Here is a 17,002-nt window from a genome sequence, read left to right as displayed (position 1 = left end):
AGGGCTCGTCACTCATTACCACCACCTTGGGAGCACCGGAGTCAGCCGGCAGCCGCTGGCAACTCAGTGAGAGCAGCTGTGATGCACTCCTCCCTGCGGGGCCCTGGTAACACGAGAGCAGCGCTGTGAGCTGCCGGCCTTCCTGCCGCCCCGCCAGCCGGCACCCCACTGCTCCCCATCCCCACGAGATGCCGAGCACCTCCACGCCATGCCAGGCGAGGGGGACGCCAGGCTGAGCCCCTCTGCGCTGCGTCCCCAAGGCTCCGGAAGGGACCTGCCCGTTCCCTGCGGTCGCAGCTCCGTGCAAACAGAGGCGCAGTCTTGGCGCTGCCCCAGACGCAGTGAGCCCTTCAGGGCTCTCACACCGCTGCTTTCCTGCAGCGCCCGGCCCCGTGCCAGCCCCCAATTCCGGGCTGCGGTACCGCATGGATGCTCCGCCAGGGCACAGTAAACAGAACACGACGGAAGCAGAGGTCCCTGAGGTCTCCAGCTGTCTGGAAGTCATCAGTGCTGCATCCAAATTTTTCCGCGTCTTTATCTGGGCCGGGAGGAGGCGCTACTGCGACTGCGAGACAAGGGGCAATAAAAAGGGATCGAACCAGCCAAAACCAGCTGTATTTAATAGTTTCTCCTGGGGGAAAGGGCTGCAGCAGGACCAGACTTATCTCTGTGTTTTATACTTGAGGTCAAGAGACTAAAAGCCCCACCGGGATCGTTACTTATTAATGACAATGGGGAACAACCCAGATGCCAACACACGTACACAAGGAAGAGCTGGAACTCTGTGGCAGGAACATTTCCCCCAGACAGCACGTCTCAACAAGGAATGTCTTCTAGTCAGAGCTGTCCCTCGAGCACTGGTTGTGAGGCTGCTGCAGATGCTGCTCTTCAGTGGGATTGACAGTGAGGGATGGGAAGCACCTCGCTCTGCCCTGCCTCCTGCTGCAGCCCCCAGCCATGCTGCCACTGATTGCATGAGCCCATGCAATTGCATGTTGCCCATGGCAACAACACACGAGCAAAGCACTCTCAGCCTCCCAGAACGTTAACAAGGCAGGATGCCTCTCCTGGAGGAGAATTCACCACAGCAGAAGAATGGCAAATGCCATGGCCATAATAGAGCAGCTGCAGGGTCCCAGTGGCTTCAGAAGCAATGGCTCTAACTGCGTCCCTGCTGAGCAACAGGCAATTCCAATGGCAAATATATAGCCAGAGAGGAGGAGCACCACTACATCCAATGCCATCACCCAGTGCTCCCAGGCTGGACAAACAAGCTGGATGGTGGATGCAGATGAAGAACCCAAGCCAAAGGCTGGAAAGCCACCAGGAAGGTGGAGGGCTGCTGAGAGCCCTGGGTGCAGCCTGCAGCCAGCCAGAGCCATGTGCAGGGAGAGGGCAGCGCTGGTCATGTGAGAGCGTATTTAATACTGATAGAGGAGCCCTGCCCTGGGACGGAGTGATGAGGGCAGTGCTGGGCAGCCATGCCTCCCTCCAGCCTGCCTAGCTGCTGTAGAAGATGCGGACCTGCTGTGTGATGTCCCCGCGGCACAGGGGACAGCTCTGTAGCCGTTTGCAGCAGGTCTGGCAGCAGCACACATGGCCACAAGGCAGGAAAATCATCTGGGCCTGTGGAAAGAGAGAGAAGACATGAACAGTGCTGTTGTACCATAATCTCAGCACCACCACACTTAGACAAAATACAGGAGGAAGCTGGAGATGATGGGCAACACCTACAGCTTTCAGAGTGGTGGACAGTGCCAGCACCCTGAGCCCCTGCACTGTGCAAAGAATGCGCAGTGAAACAGACCTGAGGAAGAGCACTGCCCAGTGCCACATCCCAGCCGGCCCTCACTCACCCCTGCTCTAACAGCACACACGCTGGGCTCTCACCTCCTGCTCCATGCAGACAACGCACTCTGGCTTCTTCTCATCCCACTGCAGCAGGGGAGCAGTGGGGACCACAGAACTCGGGGCCTCCTCCTCAGGGGCACTGGGTTGTGTGGCTGCAGGGACCTTGGCGTCCACCTCCTCAGCAGCTCTGCAAGCACAAACAGAGGTCTGAGCTCGCGGAGAGCTTCCATCTCCCACCCACTCAGGAGCAGCTGCATGCCCACGGGAGCTCAGTGCTCTGAGAGTCAATGGTGACAATGCAGCAGAATGCCTCTCCCACAGGCACACAAACCTCCATCAGCTCTACGCCCCACAGGCAGGCATCTGGCCCTGCAGATCTCCCCACTCAAGGCTCAGGTACCCACTGCTACCACACGACACGTCAAGGAGCAGGCAGAAAAGAACTGCTGGTACCTGGGATTGTCTTTGCCACAGCCAGGATCTCCTGCGCCCGTCTGAGGATGGCACGCTGCAGGCCAGTCTCTGCAATGCCCATCTGCAGTGCAAAAGGGGGGTTGTCAGCACTCAGATGAGAAAGCACAGAAGGGGCTGAGAATGGAGACACCTCCAAGAGAACAACACAAACTCTTTGGCCAGACTGGCAAGACCTGTTCACATCAAGGGGAGAATCTCCATCAGGCATCAAAGCTGGAATAAAGGAATTCGCACGTGCCTCTGTTGAGCTACAAAGTGCATGTGAGGGACTGAAAGGCAGAGCTGAGCTACAGCTCACTCTGCAGGTGCTCTAGAAAATCTGTCACCTGCTTGGTCAAGGCACAGTGTAGCATCAGCACCTCCCCCTGCACAGATGTGGCACACCAGGAGCACCAACACTCCATCCTGCAAGATCTGCAGTGGGCACAACCACGTGCACGGCTCGGCAGGGTCAGACACAGAGCAGCGTTGGCCTGTACTGCTTGTCTGCTGCCTCGTACCTTTTCCAGGTCACTGGCAGTCATGGTGCTGAGCACTTCCAAGGAAATTCGATGGTGTGCAAAGACAGGCACATACTGTTCAGCTGACAGCTCGATTAAAAGGTTCACCAGCTGCTTCTCCAAGCCCTCCTCCTGCAAAACACAAGGCGAGCTCTCAGACTTCGCTCTGGAGAAAAGGTGTGGGGCACACAGCTGCCTGACCATGCATGGCAGCAAGGATAGGCAATGCACATAGTTCTGCTCTCAGGAACAAGGCCATTCTAGAAGCATTTTGCTTCCATGAACACACTAAAAAGCCCAACAGCCAAAGGAGCTCCGGCCGCAAATACTTTATGAGCGAAATTCAGAACACCTTGGTTTTGGAAGAATGAAACACAGCAATTTTGGCAGCTGATGTCTGCAGCATCACCTGCTCTGCCAACCTGAGCTGACACACAGCAGGGCTGGAGCTCAGAGCAATCTCTCTGGGGCTGCCCTGCACCTGTTTTCACAGCACAAAGTCCCTGGCTCAGTACTGTAAAGCACCAGGCAGCCAAGCGGAGCTGTTCAGAGGTTTGGCTGGAACAAAGTGTTCCTTCCTCTGCAGCTGTCAAGCAGAGCATTTTGTTAGTGTGCACACTACAGTGGAAGCAGTAAATGCAGCAGCAACTTGGAGTTTCAGGGAGAGTGACTTCTGGTTCAGCAGGCGCTGGTACTGGATCAGCCAGTAGTTCTCCTGTTTGGTTTCACTCTTTGCTTCCATTTCCAACTGAAAAACAAACTCATTCACTCAACAACCCGAGATAATGCAGTAAGTGCAATTTAGAGCAGCCTGAATTGTGTGTGTAAGGGGAAATCAGCAGCCTGGCTGTGTAGGGCTGGCTCAGAGAACTTCCAGGCTGGTCCCACTTTGATCCCCACATCCCACACCCTCTGCATCCCTCTGCTCATTGTGCCCTATGTACTAAAGCCCAGCCTTTTGAAGCTCAGGACAGTCTAGAGGTCTTCAGAATTACAAGGCCACATGCAGACACCCAGTAGGATCATGCTGATTCTTTCCTGTGATTTCCCCAGAAATGGGAAAGATCATCCCCAGATGGGGGAAGCAGGGGACATTTCAGATACCAGGGCCTCACACTGCACCAGGGACCGGAGGTAACCATGCCCCAAGAACTTCCATCAGCACTTTCTGAAGTCTGAGTCTGGACACCACCACTCAGAGCCCCTCCCTGCTCTTCTTTATCCCTATGCTGACCCATGGATACTCTCCGTGCTCTTCGTGCTTACAAAGGCTTGTGCTTTGTGCTCATCTACAGCCCAGAATTACGGGCCTTCGTTACCAGTATTTGTTGCAATTCTTCTTCCCTTTGCTTCTTTTCTTTGAGCAGCTGCTGCAGCAGGTAACCAAGTGCTTGGCGTTGCTCCATGACCACCCCCTGCAACAGAAGGACTCTGGCATCCATTTCTCAGGTCTGCAGGAAACCCCTGCCCCATTTCCAGCAAAGCACTTACCATATATCCAGAACTGTCAGAGCAAATGTTAGAGTCCTATGCTGCATGGGCCCCACAGCACAGCTGAGCAGATGGCCTCAATCCTCCCTTTGGCATGGCACGCCTGTTTCTTTTGGTCCTGCACTGACCATTCACCAGTGGTGCCAATCCTCAGCACACACCGAGCAGCCCCAGGCTGTGCCGGCCTGCAGCAGCTCTTCATCACTGCACTAAAAGTTCATTCAGTGGCATCAGAAGTGTTTGTGGTCCTCCTTAATGGAGGATCACCTGAAACTACATCTAGGAGCCTACAGACATGCAAAGGAGCAACAGACAGCAGCTGTGGATACCTGATCAGCACTGGTCTCTCCCAAACCAACCTTGCAAAAAATAACACCTCCCTTTCTCAGGGTTTTTTTTGTTATTCTTCCTGCTTTCCTGTGATTCTCCAAGCTCAATACTAAAGCACCTGTATCTTATAGGAGGAGCAACAATCTGCTGCACAAACATGACTGCAGGAATACTTCTGCCAAAGCACTTTGTGGGCACTGCCTGAGCAATAAGGGCTCAACGGCAGCAGGAACTTTTGGGCTGCAGACCATCAAACAGCAGAGGGGATGCAGGCAGATGAAGCTGTCTCCAGTTTGCTCTCCTAGTGTGCAGAAGTGTAGCTGCAAACACATTGTGCCCCAACAGCCACACAGATGGGGACTGGAATACATCCTCACTTTCTTGGGCTGACTAAAGAGGTGACCCAAACTGGGAAACTGTGCACACAAGGCAAAAACTGATGCAAAGGTGTATCAACAAAATTTAAAGCCAAGCTGCTTAAGCCAAATGTGAGATTTCTCAGTGTGTGACTGCTGATGGAGTCAACCCATTGAATGGTGGGATGGTGGGGTGGAAGAGCCTAGGAGTCATGGGCTAGAAATGAAGAAGAGCTGGCAGCCACTGTTGTCGGGTATTTAAAACCAAACACAACATGTGAGAAGACATGGGATGCTCAGCAGGGATTTCTGGGACAGCCAACAACTGGATTGAAACATCCTTCCACACACAGCAAGCCTACAGCTGCCCACTTCTAAGGAGGCCAGGTTACTTGTCTCTTTCCTGCCATTCATCAGGAAGTTTAAAAGCAGCAGCAGCGTTTCCATATCACCATGACAAAGAGGTTTTTGTTGTGTTAAGTACCTTCTGATTAAGCACAAAACCACCAGGAAACTGCAAGAAGCCAAAGAAGCAAGTGAAACTTTCGCAATCTCAGAGCAGAGAGAGGGTGGTGGGGCAGTCCCAGGGCCCTACATACCTGCAGCGTCTCTGTGTCCAGTTCTTGCCTCTTTAACTCCAGCTGTGTCAGCTGCAATAACTCTGTTTCTATTAATTTAATCTAAACAGAAGATGAAACATTTTTTTACTGACATTTGAAATGATTTTAATTTACACTCTTTCAAAATGAGGTCTAACTACTGGCCTTGGAAGGACAACACTGCAGAGCTGCCCATAAGCTTGGGAACGTTGGTGCCCTACCACGACACGTGCTCTGCGGCTGCTCTTTGTCTCATGCCTGAAGAACTGCCTCCCACTCTCTGCACTGAACACCTTCTGTTCCAGACCAGAAGCACAGCGCAATCAGCCAAATCCTGCAGCCACTCTGGAAAGCAGCTGTTATCAAAATCCTCTCAGCACCAGTGTTCAAACTGCAGATGGACTGGGGGCTCTGTCATGGATCCCAGCTGCTTCAGCAATTCCCATCACGATACATGCTCTTTCAGTCAGGGTAACTGAGACACAGAGAGGTGAAATGAGCTGCCCAAGATCCCACAGCAAGCCAAGAAGAGAGCCCATCTCCCCTGCCAGCCCAACTACCTGTACCTGTTCATCCCAGGCCATTCTGCTTTCTGTGTGCCACCTACCACCAAATTCCTGCTGACAGAGGCTTTGTGCAGGCTGCACCTACAGGATGCTGGTGGGATGGGTTTCAATAGCAAAAGGCCCAGCCTATGGTATCAAGAAACAAACTCCCTTTGTTTACAAAGCAAGAGCAAGCAAACTGCCGGGCTCTTACTGATCTCAGGCAATGGAAGGCTGTTAGATTCATCTTCTGGATTGTCTGTGCAAAATCCATAGGTTTTAAGCACAGTGCAAAGATTGGTCACCAAGTGACTGAATATATCAAAGCCTTGGAGCTTATCTACCAGCTCCAGACCTGAGACTTTTCTCCTAGTGTCAGATCAAGAGAGGGAAGCAACTGGAATGCTGTATCAGAAAGCAGCTACCCACCTCCACACATCAATCACTGCTACCTCCCCAGCAGCTCTTGCTCTTTCCCTGACTATTTTGTTTCACCTTTTGCAGAATGTTGCTCAGAAAGGCAGGCTGAGAATGGGAAAGAAAAAGTGAACTTATGGCTCAAGGCGCAGTTACAGTGTGCTAGATGGAGATGCAGTGACTCGTGGAAACAACAGCCCTACCAAGGAAACCTGAAGGAAAATGGTAATTGCAATTGCAGACCACCCCTACAGAGCCAATGCAGGTCTGTCTTCTACTGACCACTCTCCAGCATCTCATCCAGAGCAGTTTTGAGATGACCAAAGCAATGGCAATCCTACTAACTCCACAAATGTAAAATCTGTCTCTATACTCTCTCCTATGGTACTGGGAGACTGTGGTTTATCACACACTGCACAAAGCTTTGTTACAGAGCTCTCAGCAATACAAGAGCTCTCCATTTCCTTCCTGCTCTGTGCTCACAGCACTTTGATCTTCCTCATAAGGGTCTCAGCAAATGATGAGGAGCTGGTTGCTCTTTCCTCTACTGCTGACTCACCTGGTTCCTGATCTGCCTGTGCATAAGATCCTTCTTCACTTGGAGAGCTTCAAAGGCAGCTTTCTGCATCTCACTCTAAGGGACAGACAACTTTCTGCTCAGTGCAGGTTGTTCATGCAGATGTGAACAGCCTGAAGAAACCCTGCTGCCTTGCAGTGGCTCAAGTACAAAGGAACAGTGCTAACTCTGCATGAACAGTGCTCACATTACCATATGGCATAGATCTCACCAGAAGGTAAAGATCTCTGACCAGAGGGTAAAACCCTCCTTACAGAATGACAGAAGTTACAGTCATGCTCTACATACACACACGTTGAGCGCTGTGTATGAACCCCACCCCCCACTTTCAGCAGCACTGAGCACCCAGGCTGCCAGGTCTGTGCAACAAGGCATGACTTCCCAGCACTTCTAAAAAATGAGCTGAGGAGGTCTCAAAATGAGGTATTCAAAAGCAGAAGATGCTTAGAAAATGCATCCCAAAGGCATCCAGACAGCTTGTCCAAAGTCACCCAAGAAGCCTGCCAAAAAGACAGGACTTGTCAAAACTCTCTCAAATCTTAAAATCCTCTGTATTAATCATCACACCACTTTTGCTTCCCATGGTCTGTGCTGCTGTCCTTTATGAGAAGTTGCTGTCTAGTTAAAGTATAAACACATTTTTCTCTCAGATACCAAAGCCAGCTTGTTAGAACACCGGTCTCCAAGTTAAACCAGTAGTGTTCTATAAAACAACTCTTGCAAACAGCCCAACCCTGCAACCACTGCTCCCATACCTGTCACTCTCAACTCTGCTTTTGAATCCTACTGCCTTTCTTCAGTCTCTCCCTGCATGCAATTTGCTCTCTTGCCTACCTGCTGCAAGATCTGACTAACAGCTTTGTTCTGATCCATCTGTTGCCAAACCAGGATTTGCTGGAACTTCTGATCCATCTCAGCCAGGCTGCAAGAAAATATATTTGTCAAGGAGTTACTGAAAATCCAAATAGGGGCCGTGGTTGCCCCAGCAAGCTGCCCAGGTGATGAATTTGCACATCAGTGTTCTGCACTGGAAAACCTGTGCTGATGAAGGTCCAGACAGCAGGGTCAGATATTGCCTGCACTTGCAGGCAGGACTGTGTCTACCCACTGCCCTCTGTTGGGCAGAGCACGGGTGCACAATGTTAATTCTGTCTGTCAGACACCTCCAGATTAAATTTCTCACATCCTTGTAAATAGAAAGAGCTAGAATTTTCTTCATTTATAGCAGTGTGCTACACGAACACAAACTGTGCCCACATAATCCTTACAGTCCAGAGGATTTTTAACATTCTGTGCCTCCTTCACATATTACAAAATGTGAAGTTTTCAACTGTTCTGTTGTAACACTGCTCGATTCCACCTGGCTCATCACTGCTCAATTTCACTGCTCAGAGATGGAAATTTTCACACTGGCTCCTGGAGTGACACATCCCAGCTTGCATGTCACAAGGTCTCATAGCTCTGTGGGCAATAAAGTCCACAAGTTCCATTTTTTCCTCCTAATTTCTCAGCTTGCTTCACTTCCCCAAAGACCCTGCAAGAAGGACCACATCTGAGAACAGAGCCTTGCTTCTAAGAAACAGAATGTGGCTGTAAACAACCATGAAGAACCTCAGCCTGCTCTGTAATTTGTCCAGCAGAATTATGAAAATTCCACAAGAGTGCAACAAATGAAAGGCTACAGCTTCCACTAGGAGAAGTTCTGCACCATAATTATTATCTGCTCCATTAGGAGCTTTTTTAATACGATGGAAAAATAAACGTAATCCTCTAGACAGTCCTAGGAGGCTCTGAGCTACACTTTGACACTGACTTACCAAATAACAAAAAGATCAGTCTAATTTCACCCTCCATACTTGCAGGATGTATAAGGCAGAATAAATGGTATAAACGTGACAGGTGCAAAGCATGATTAACATTTCATGTTCTCGTGGTTAGAAGGTGGTTCATTTAACCACGCTTCTTTGCACTGTCACCTGGTTCACACAGAGCTGTTCTGCTGCCATCCAGCAGCTGCAGAAACTCCTGGCCCTTTACATGGGAATCACACCAGGGAGTGCTGGCAAGCAAGGAACTTTACAACAACAGCATCTCCAGCCCCAGAGATCTCCCAGCATACCTGGAGCAGGCCTGGCTGACAAGGTCTTGGCACCGAGATTCATAGGTCATTTGGATGAGCTTGTTCTTGTAGCTCTCAGCCAGCATTTGTTGCATGGCAGCTAGGAGACAGAAGTGCTGTCAGTCTGTATCAGGAGCTCCTCTCTGGAAGAGACACTGATCTGCCACTGTTGCTAGAATAACTTGCAATTAATAGTGCCTTTTCTCTCATTTCAACCTGTTCTCATTGTTCCCATCTCATTCATTTATGAGGAGATGCATTCAGCTGCAAGAATTGTGGCTATTTACTAGAAAATCACACAAACAAATCCTACTCTGCTTGCATCTCTTCAGTATTTGGAGAAGCAAAATCAGTGCTTTAGGCTACAGCCCTGTCTGCACTGCTGTGAACCATCCACTCCCGGGGTGACAACACACACATCATTTCCATTGTAACCCCAACAGATCCATTCATGCTCACAATGAGCAGAAATGGTTCCCTTGTGGCATTGTTGCTTACCTCCTAATATGCTTCCCACCTCACAAACCTGATCAGTCAACATCTGCTTGGTACCTCTAAAGTAGAAAGTACTTTGTGCACACAGGATGCCTTACAATCAGTTTCAGACTCCTTGTGCAACACACTCCAGCTACATCAGGGGCACAGCTCTGACACAGCTCTCACACCTAAGAATTAGCAGTGAGTTGCAGGTGGGAGCACTGATCAGCCATGGTATGTGTACAGTGCTGCCCACTTCCAGTCTGCTCTATGCATGAGGCAACAAACAGCAAGAACGTGAGTAGCAGAGCATCTCCCACACAGCAATCATCTTTCAGGGCATCTCCAAAGGAACCAGGTCTTTCCAGTAACCTACTATCCCAGTCATTTGGACTTACAGGCCACTTCCCTCCTGCACAGATGCTCTGTCTCCTCCTGTTTGATTACCATCAGCTGTTCCATCCTTATTCTAGCAAGCAAACAAGAATAATTCAGCCACTCATTCAAAGAAGCACTACCTCACTCCTCTCCTGCTCACTCAGCTCAGAACCCAAGGCTGGGCAGATTCAGCAAGCAACCTGTACAAGAAAGCCATGTGCTCACCAGAGACTCAAAAGTCGCAGCGATTTCTTGGAAAGGGTATCTAAGTCTATTGAAAAATAAAATTTTCCTCAAAACCATGGGAACAACTGCTTCTTACAATGGAAAGTTCATCCCAGAAGACCTAACAAGGATCTGGGAAACAGGCTTCCTTCCCTTGAGGCTTGAGGAGCACTTTAAAGCTGACTGCAGCGAGCACTGCCGCTATAAGCAGGAGCCTCGCCTCTCTCCCGCTTCCCTGTCCTTGTCTCAGCATAATTACACACACCACCACTTAACCTTCTGGGAAATGGTTTGACATAAAAACTATCTGCCATACAAAGAGAATATTTTTCAGCCAGGTCAGTTTACTCTGTCACAGCACAAACACCTCATGGAAGCAGGGGGCAATATAAAAGTAGAGGAGAGTTGCAGAAAACCAATTTTAGGGGCAAAGCCAGATCAAAGTGTTGGCTGAATGGCAGCATTGAGTTTGGTGTATTCCTCCCCTACACATTACTGGACCACTTCTATAAGTGCTTTGATTTCCAACAGATTTCTCTTGGCCCTTGATAGTAGAATACAGGGTTTTGTTCCCAAACTCCTTAGCTAGGACCATTCTGAGATGAAAAGTAGGTGCAATCACCAGCCCACAGGGTCTGCCAGACTGGGTAAAACCAAGCACATCTATCTTGCTTCCAAGTGACCAGAATCAGCTGCTGCAGGCAAAGCAGCAGGAAACCTTTCAGTCAGCAAATAAGAGAATGACCCCTCTGACTTCACATGGATTCAAACTGGGGGCTCTGAATTGAGGGTCTCAAAACTCTTCCTTGACCGTTTTCCCAAAAAATTAATTTCAAGGTTACTCACCTCTCATTCTCCAAGGATTTCAGAATGTCTGAACTTTGTTTTTGCCTAAATAAAGATATAACAAAAGGTTTTCATAAGGCTAAGCAGCACATCTTACTCCCCCAGTAAGCAGAAAACAACTTTGCTTCTCACACACAGAACATCAGACTTTAGCAGGTGTGTAACCTTGCACCAGCTCTACATGAGATCCAGCAGACCCAGACCAGTGCTCAAATATGCACCTTCCAGAAGGAGCACTAAAGAGGAACACTAAGCACTGCTGTTCAAATATGTAACTTCCATGAGGAATTCAAATTTTTCCACAGCACCACAAAACTTCAAAAGCACAGATGTGCGAAATATTCTTCTGAGGTGCCAAATTCCACTTCATTTAAGTGGGATTTTGGCAGTTCAGCAACTAACACTCCATCCACAGACACTGATCCTGTTCTGCTAGAAGTGGCAGCTGGGAAAGTGGTATCTTCATTTGCAAATCTATGAGCACATACTTGAGTGCAGACAAACTCAATGTAGCTAATGCACATGAGAAGGGAAGAAACAACCATGTCCACAGCCAGGACAGCACAGGAGTCTGTACAATTCCACTGCCTCTGTCTGTACAGCACAGGCTTGCAGGGACAGTTTAGCTCTAATCAAGCCTGCAGGCCTTTTGGGGAGCTCTGTCCAAAGGCTGCATGCTGGACAGGGACCACAGCAGCAACATGCACTCCATTTCTGACCAGCTCTGTTAAAACTCAGAGAGGCCAAAATGGACAACTCAGAGCCCCCACGAGCTCCCAGTGGACAGAGCTCACTGCAGAATGTCCTGTGACTGCCTCACCTCTGATTGTCCTCTATCAGCTTCTGGATACAGCTGGCAATGCCTTGCTCTGCTTGCTTCGGCTGCTGCTGAGTTTCAGGCGCTCCTCCTCCAAATGGCGCTGGTGCTTTGTCAGGCCCTCCTCCAACCTCATCTGATCCTAGGCCAAGGTAAAAGAACCAAAGGAGAACACGGTCAGTTTAGGAAACGTAGTATCTTGTACTGGGCCAGATCATGGAGGGTTTGGTTGCAGTGCCCCAGGCAGCTCTGGGGAGATGTTATGAGAAGGAGATTAGATCCTTCATCCTTCATCAGATGGGCCAGCCTAAACACAAAGGAAAAGAAGAATCACTCCAAGGTGCTTCCAAGGAGATGCTGAGAATCTGTGAAGTCAAGCAATTATGTATGGGAAAGATGTTAAAAAAAAAAAAAACGGCTCCAATTTGTACAATCAAAATGACTGTTACAGCATGCCTAATGACCCCAAGGGAGAAAGCAGAAGCAAAACACTGAGGGCAGTGAATGAGCTGCTGTCTCTAGAAGGAAAGTTTCTGCTCACGTGGACACTCGAAACACCTCTCTGTCTGTGGCAGCAGGCACAGCCCTAGCTCAGCAAATGAGCAGGGATTAGAGCTCCTGCCCAGAAGAGACCTACCTCTCTTACTGTCTGCAGTATCTCGTCCTTCTGATTGTTGATCTGCTGCACAAGCAGTGCATGTTCTCTTTGCCCCGTGTTCAAGTGCCGCTCAAATTCAAGCTTCTCCTGCATTTTTTTTTCCTGAGAAGAAAGAGGAATGCCAGGAATCAGCAGAGTTGGCTCCGCTCCTTCTCAAATAAGAACAAATTCTGGCAATGCAAAACAAGGCACATTAATCCCCACAGCTACAAGCGAGAAAGCCAAAAGGCTTTGACTAGCCAGGAGGCTTTACTAGGGGATGGAAACGTTCTGTCCCTAGGAAACCAAAAATTGTGAGGCACAAGTTGCTGTTCTCTTTATGACAGTTTCCCAACTCCTTGCAATTCCTTTCATAGTCACAAAGCCAACACTTCAAGGCATCAACTCATACAACAGAAACACAGGGAACTTCTGCTTCAAGCCAATACAAACACTCAACGCTAGGAGTGGAATCCAAAATTAAGGTTGTGTTCAGCTCCAAATGGCAAGGGCACTCTTGTCTGAGGACAACTGAGTGAAGGGAAGCAGCCAGCCAAGAGGTCTAGGCAAAGGGACAAAGTAAGCTTGACAGGAACTTATGTGAGAAAAACGGATTGTGTGTGTGTGTGTGTGTGTGTGTGTGTGTGTGTTGCCTCTACACAGAGCTCAGTATGGCTGTGCCCTGCATCTGCCCACCTCATGTGAAAAGTAACTGAGTGTTCAGCACAGAGAGGCAAGCAAGAAGCTTTCTGGTGTAAAAGCTTCCAGATCCAACTCTGCAGACAAGGACTAACTTAAACTGGAAGTGATCACTCGTGAGAGACTCTGCACTCATCAGCAGTATGTGTCAGACAGTACAGTCTGCCATTTCCCCATGCTCCCACTTGTGCTCTGCAGTGAGGAGTGAGTGTGTTTTGAGGATGTTCTGCAAGGTCAACATTCAGCTTTGGTTGAAAAAAATAGAAAACAAGAAATAGAGGTGGTCCCATTCTCCAGACAAAGCACTTGCAGGGGTTCATCCTTACCTTCCTCTTCTCGTAGTCTGAGAATTTATTCTGAAAAAGAAAAGAATCAGGAGATATTTACTTCTAGGAGCAGTTTTTTATAGATATCATTAGCCCACATTATCTGTTTCCCTATACGGGTAAACATGTCAACCAAATGCACATTAAGATTCACATATCCCCAAAGTCCAGTCATCCATCCAAGGCCAAAGAAATGTACTCTGTAACTGTAAAACAGAGAATTGACAGAACGTGTCATAATTCCAGGCCTAGCCTCACCTTTCCCAGGTAGGGCTGGGAATGTCCAGCACTTGGCTGTGAATCACTAGGTATTTTCTGCACTGTTGTTTTCAAGATAATGATTTAAACTAATGTATCTCAGAAAATAGCAACTACCATAGAAAAACTGGAGTCAGAAGAGATCTCTGGAAGTCTGTACTCCAACCTACTCACAACAGCACTAATGTCCAAGTCAGGTCAGATTGCTCCTTGTCCCTCCAAGTTATGCAAATCTCCAAGGATGGAGGCAGTTCTCTGCAACATATTTTCTAGGAGTCAGACATGATAACATCATTCCCAGCTGCCCAGGGTCGGAGATGAACCACGCACATCCACAATGCCATGCCTGGTTCTGGTACCGATGCTCCCTTGCTTCAAAATGTCAGGTTTCACTGGGTAGGCAGTGATGAGGAATGATGTGCAAAGTGCTGTGAGATCTGCTGGATCACCTGAGAGACAAATCCAAAACTTGCACACAACTTCACGTGCAGTGGAGCCTCACCTGCCACTTGCTCTCCTCCTCCAAGTATTTGTGCACTGTCCTGTCCACCCCATCCACTGACGTTTCTCCATCACTCTCCAGCGCAGGGAGCACGTACTCTGAAGGTGGATAGTATGCAATTCCACACTCTGGAAGAGATGCAAAACAAGGACATTTGGTGCCTCAAGATCTCCCAGCAGCATGGCTGAAGGATGGAAGTTGAAGCTTACAACTGTGCTCTCTCTCTCCAAGCATAGATGTATAAGAACTAATGCAAGTCTTGGAACGAGAAGCTGTGAGAAGAGATAGTGCCATCCCATTCCCACCAGGAAGATGGTGAAAGCACAGCGTGGAGGGAGGAAGCGGAGAAGCTGAGAGTGCTGCTCCCATTTCTAAAATCACAGGAGAGGACAACCTCCAAAAACAGACTGAGCACTTGTAGCTGGGTTGATGCTCTGCTGGCCAACTCGGAGAGAAAACTCTCGGACATGAATACAGGCGTGTTCATTTCTGTGGGGCTGCAAAAGGTAATTTACTCCCATTCAAATAACTTCTGACAGTCCTTTTCTTTCAAACATTTAACACAATGCACCTCATCTGCATAAAATCTCTGCCAGGCCTTCCTGTTTGTATTGAATATAGTGTTTACAAATTCACAGCCCAGTGTTTTTTCCCTCTGAGATTTCAATCTGTTTTCATATTTCTTTAAGGAAAATATCAGCCCACTGGCCCTTCCCTATAGAAAATGAGGGTAGAGGGGATCTACTGAGTCTATCTCTTTATCCCAAGGCAGCATCAGCTGTATCTGGATGGTTCCAAAACCTCCCATTGGAGAAAATACAAATGGGAAAACAAAAGCACAGAGAGATGCAAGGACTTCACTCAGGAAGTCAGCTGTCCTGAGGTTTTAACAAAAACACTCTACATTTCAGTTTGACAGCGAGAAGCAAACTTCAAGGAAGGAGTCATGTATTGCTATCTGCCAGCCAAGACTTACTGACACATAACAACTTGACCTGCCTGCCCCGTGTGCAGAGCATCAGAAACCACCTGAAACAGAACCACCCTCACGCTTGTCCTTTGTAAATACAGTCTTTGAACAAGCTGTGGCACCTAGTTAGAGCACAGCACAGCCCTGCAAGCTCTCACCACATTCACAGACTCTTCTCACTTACCTTTGCAGAGGAACTGCTGAATGGATTCTGTACCTGCACTGCAAATATCAGGTGATGGGTAGGTCATGGAAGAAGCATCCAGGGTCAGTGTCTCCAAAACAGAACACACAGAGCTCCAAGTTATTGTCACAGCCCAGCCAGAGTCCAACTATTTCAAGCCTGGGACCCAGGAAAATAAACTGCAAGATTTAATTTGTACCCCATAATAACCAAGCCACAGAATCCTGTCTCTCAGCATGTTAATAGTGCTGGTTTTCTTTAGAACTTCATAAAGAAGGTGGAGTAGTGGATGGAATATTTATGTCACCCATATCTAGTTGAATTCTTGAATTTATTACAAGGAAAAATTACTGAAAGGGAAATACATTAAAGGTAGATCACTTTTGCTGCTAATAGAACCAGTTAGGCTTGCAGGTTCCCAAAATTTCACTTGCAGTGTGGTAATTTCATACTACCCTGAAGTCTGCCATAATCACAAGGCTGTACTGTTCTCCTGCTGGATGTCTGACTTCTTTCAGAGGTGCGGTGACCCTGCTGTACCTTATTTAGGAACTTCTGAGCTGGTCCATCAGTACAACATCCACCTCATGTAGACACATGCATTTTGTCTTTAAGGACAAAGCACTTCTCAATTCCAGCCACTGCTGTGTGTTGGAGCCCTTAAACATGATGCATGGGAGGAACGGCAATACCAAGGGTACGGAGCCTCCTGCTGAGAAGCACTTAGCAGGAAGGAAAGGAACCACTTCACCAAACACAAGGGAGCGAGCTGCACAGGTCCCTACTCTCAAAACCTGAGCCTGCCTACAACAGAAGAGAAGCCTAATGTTGAGTCCTCAGGACAGGACAATGTTTATTCCTGCCCTCAGTGCTGGTGTCTGAGTCAGCTCTGTTCCCTGACACTTGCACAGTTTAGTACTGACAAATTTGGCAGCCAGAAAGTAACATCCCCATAAAAATGCTGGTGCTCGTATCATTTTGAATGTGCTCTCCAGGGAGCCAGAAACTGACGGGGGCTGACAATGAGTCAGAGATCTATTAAGGCAACAGAGGCAAAAACGTCATCAGAAGCATTCAATCTGCTCAGGCAGAACCAGCCTGAGTGGAAAGTATGAGTTAAATTGAGCCCATAGACTCAGTTTGGACTCTCAGAAGCAGTCACAGCTGAAAACATTTGGAGGCTTATTCCCTACAGATCAGTTTTGCCGTGATTAAACCTTGGCAAAAAGTGATCAGAAAAGATCAAAGCAGGTGAGCGCGCAAAACTGAATTTAGACACTACGAACCACATTTACCCTACCTACAGTCCCCTACAGCGAGTGCCACCCAAGCCCTAGAAATTTGCTTTTTAAGCTGAATTTATTATCATTGAGCAAGCAGGAAGGACAGCAACCTGCAGCAGAGTAAGCAGGCAGCACAGGCCA

At 48.5% G+C, this 17,002-nt stretch overlaps 1 protein-coding gene across 1 annotated transcript; it reads right to left on the bottom strand.

Moving 5' to 3' along the window:
- Positions 1-656: 656 nt before the first annotated feature.
- On the bottom strand, positions 657-16,659 carry LOC128079759 (E3 ubiquitin-protein ligase LRSAM1-like). The gene is given in 19 exon segments (XM_052681270.1): positions 657-1,626; positions 1,891-2,025; positions 2,028-2,038; positions 2,305-2,386; positions 2,826-2,957; positions 3,475-3,573; positions 4,145-4,240; positions 5,602-5,682; positions 7,123-7,197; positions 7,975-8,062; positions 9,260-9,359; positions 10,135-10,205; positions 11,186-11,230; positions 12,006-12,078; positions 12,081-12,144; positions 12,640-12,762; positions 13,665-13,694; positions 14,425-14,552; positions 15,579-16,659. Coding segments are annotated over 19 exon segments (1,626 nt in total). The 5' UTR covers positions 15,646-16,659; the 3' UTR covers positions 657-1,500.
- Positions 16,660-17,002: the final 343 nt, after the last annotated feature.

This window comes from Tympanuchus pallidicinctus, unplaced genomic scaffold (genome assembly GCF_026119805.1).
Source record: "Tympanuchus pallidicinctus isolate F22 unplaced genomic scaffold, pur_lepc_1.0 scaffold19, whole genome shotgun sequence".
NCBI lineage: Eukaryota > Metazoa > Chordata > Aves > Galliformes > Phasianidae > Tympanuchus > Tympanuchus pallidicinctus.
Note: the sequence above shows the minus strand (reverse complement) of the source record. Positions and strands in the feature narration are given on the sequence as shown.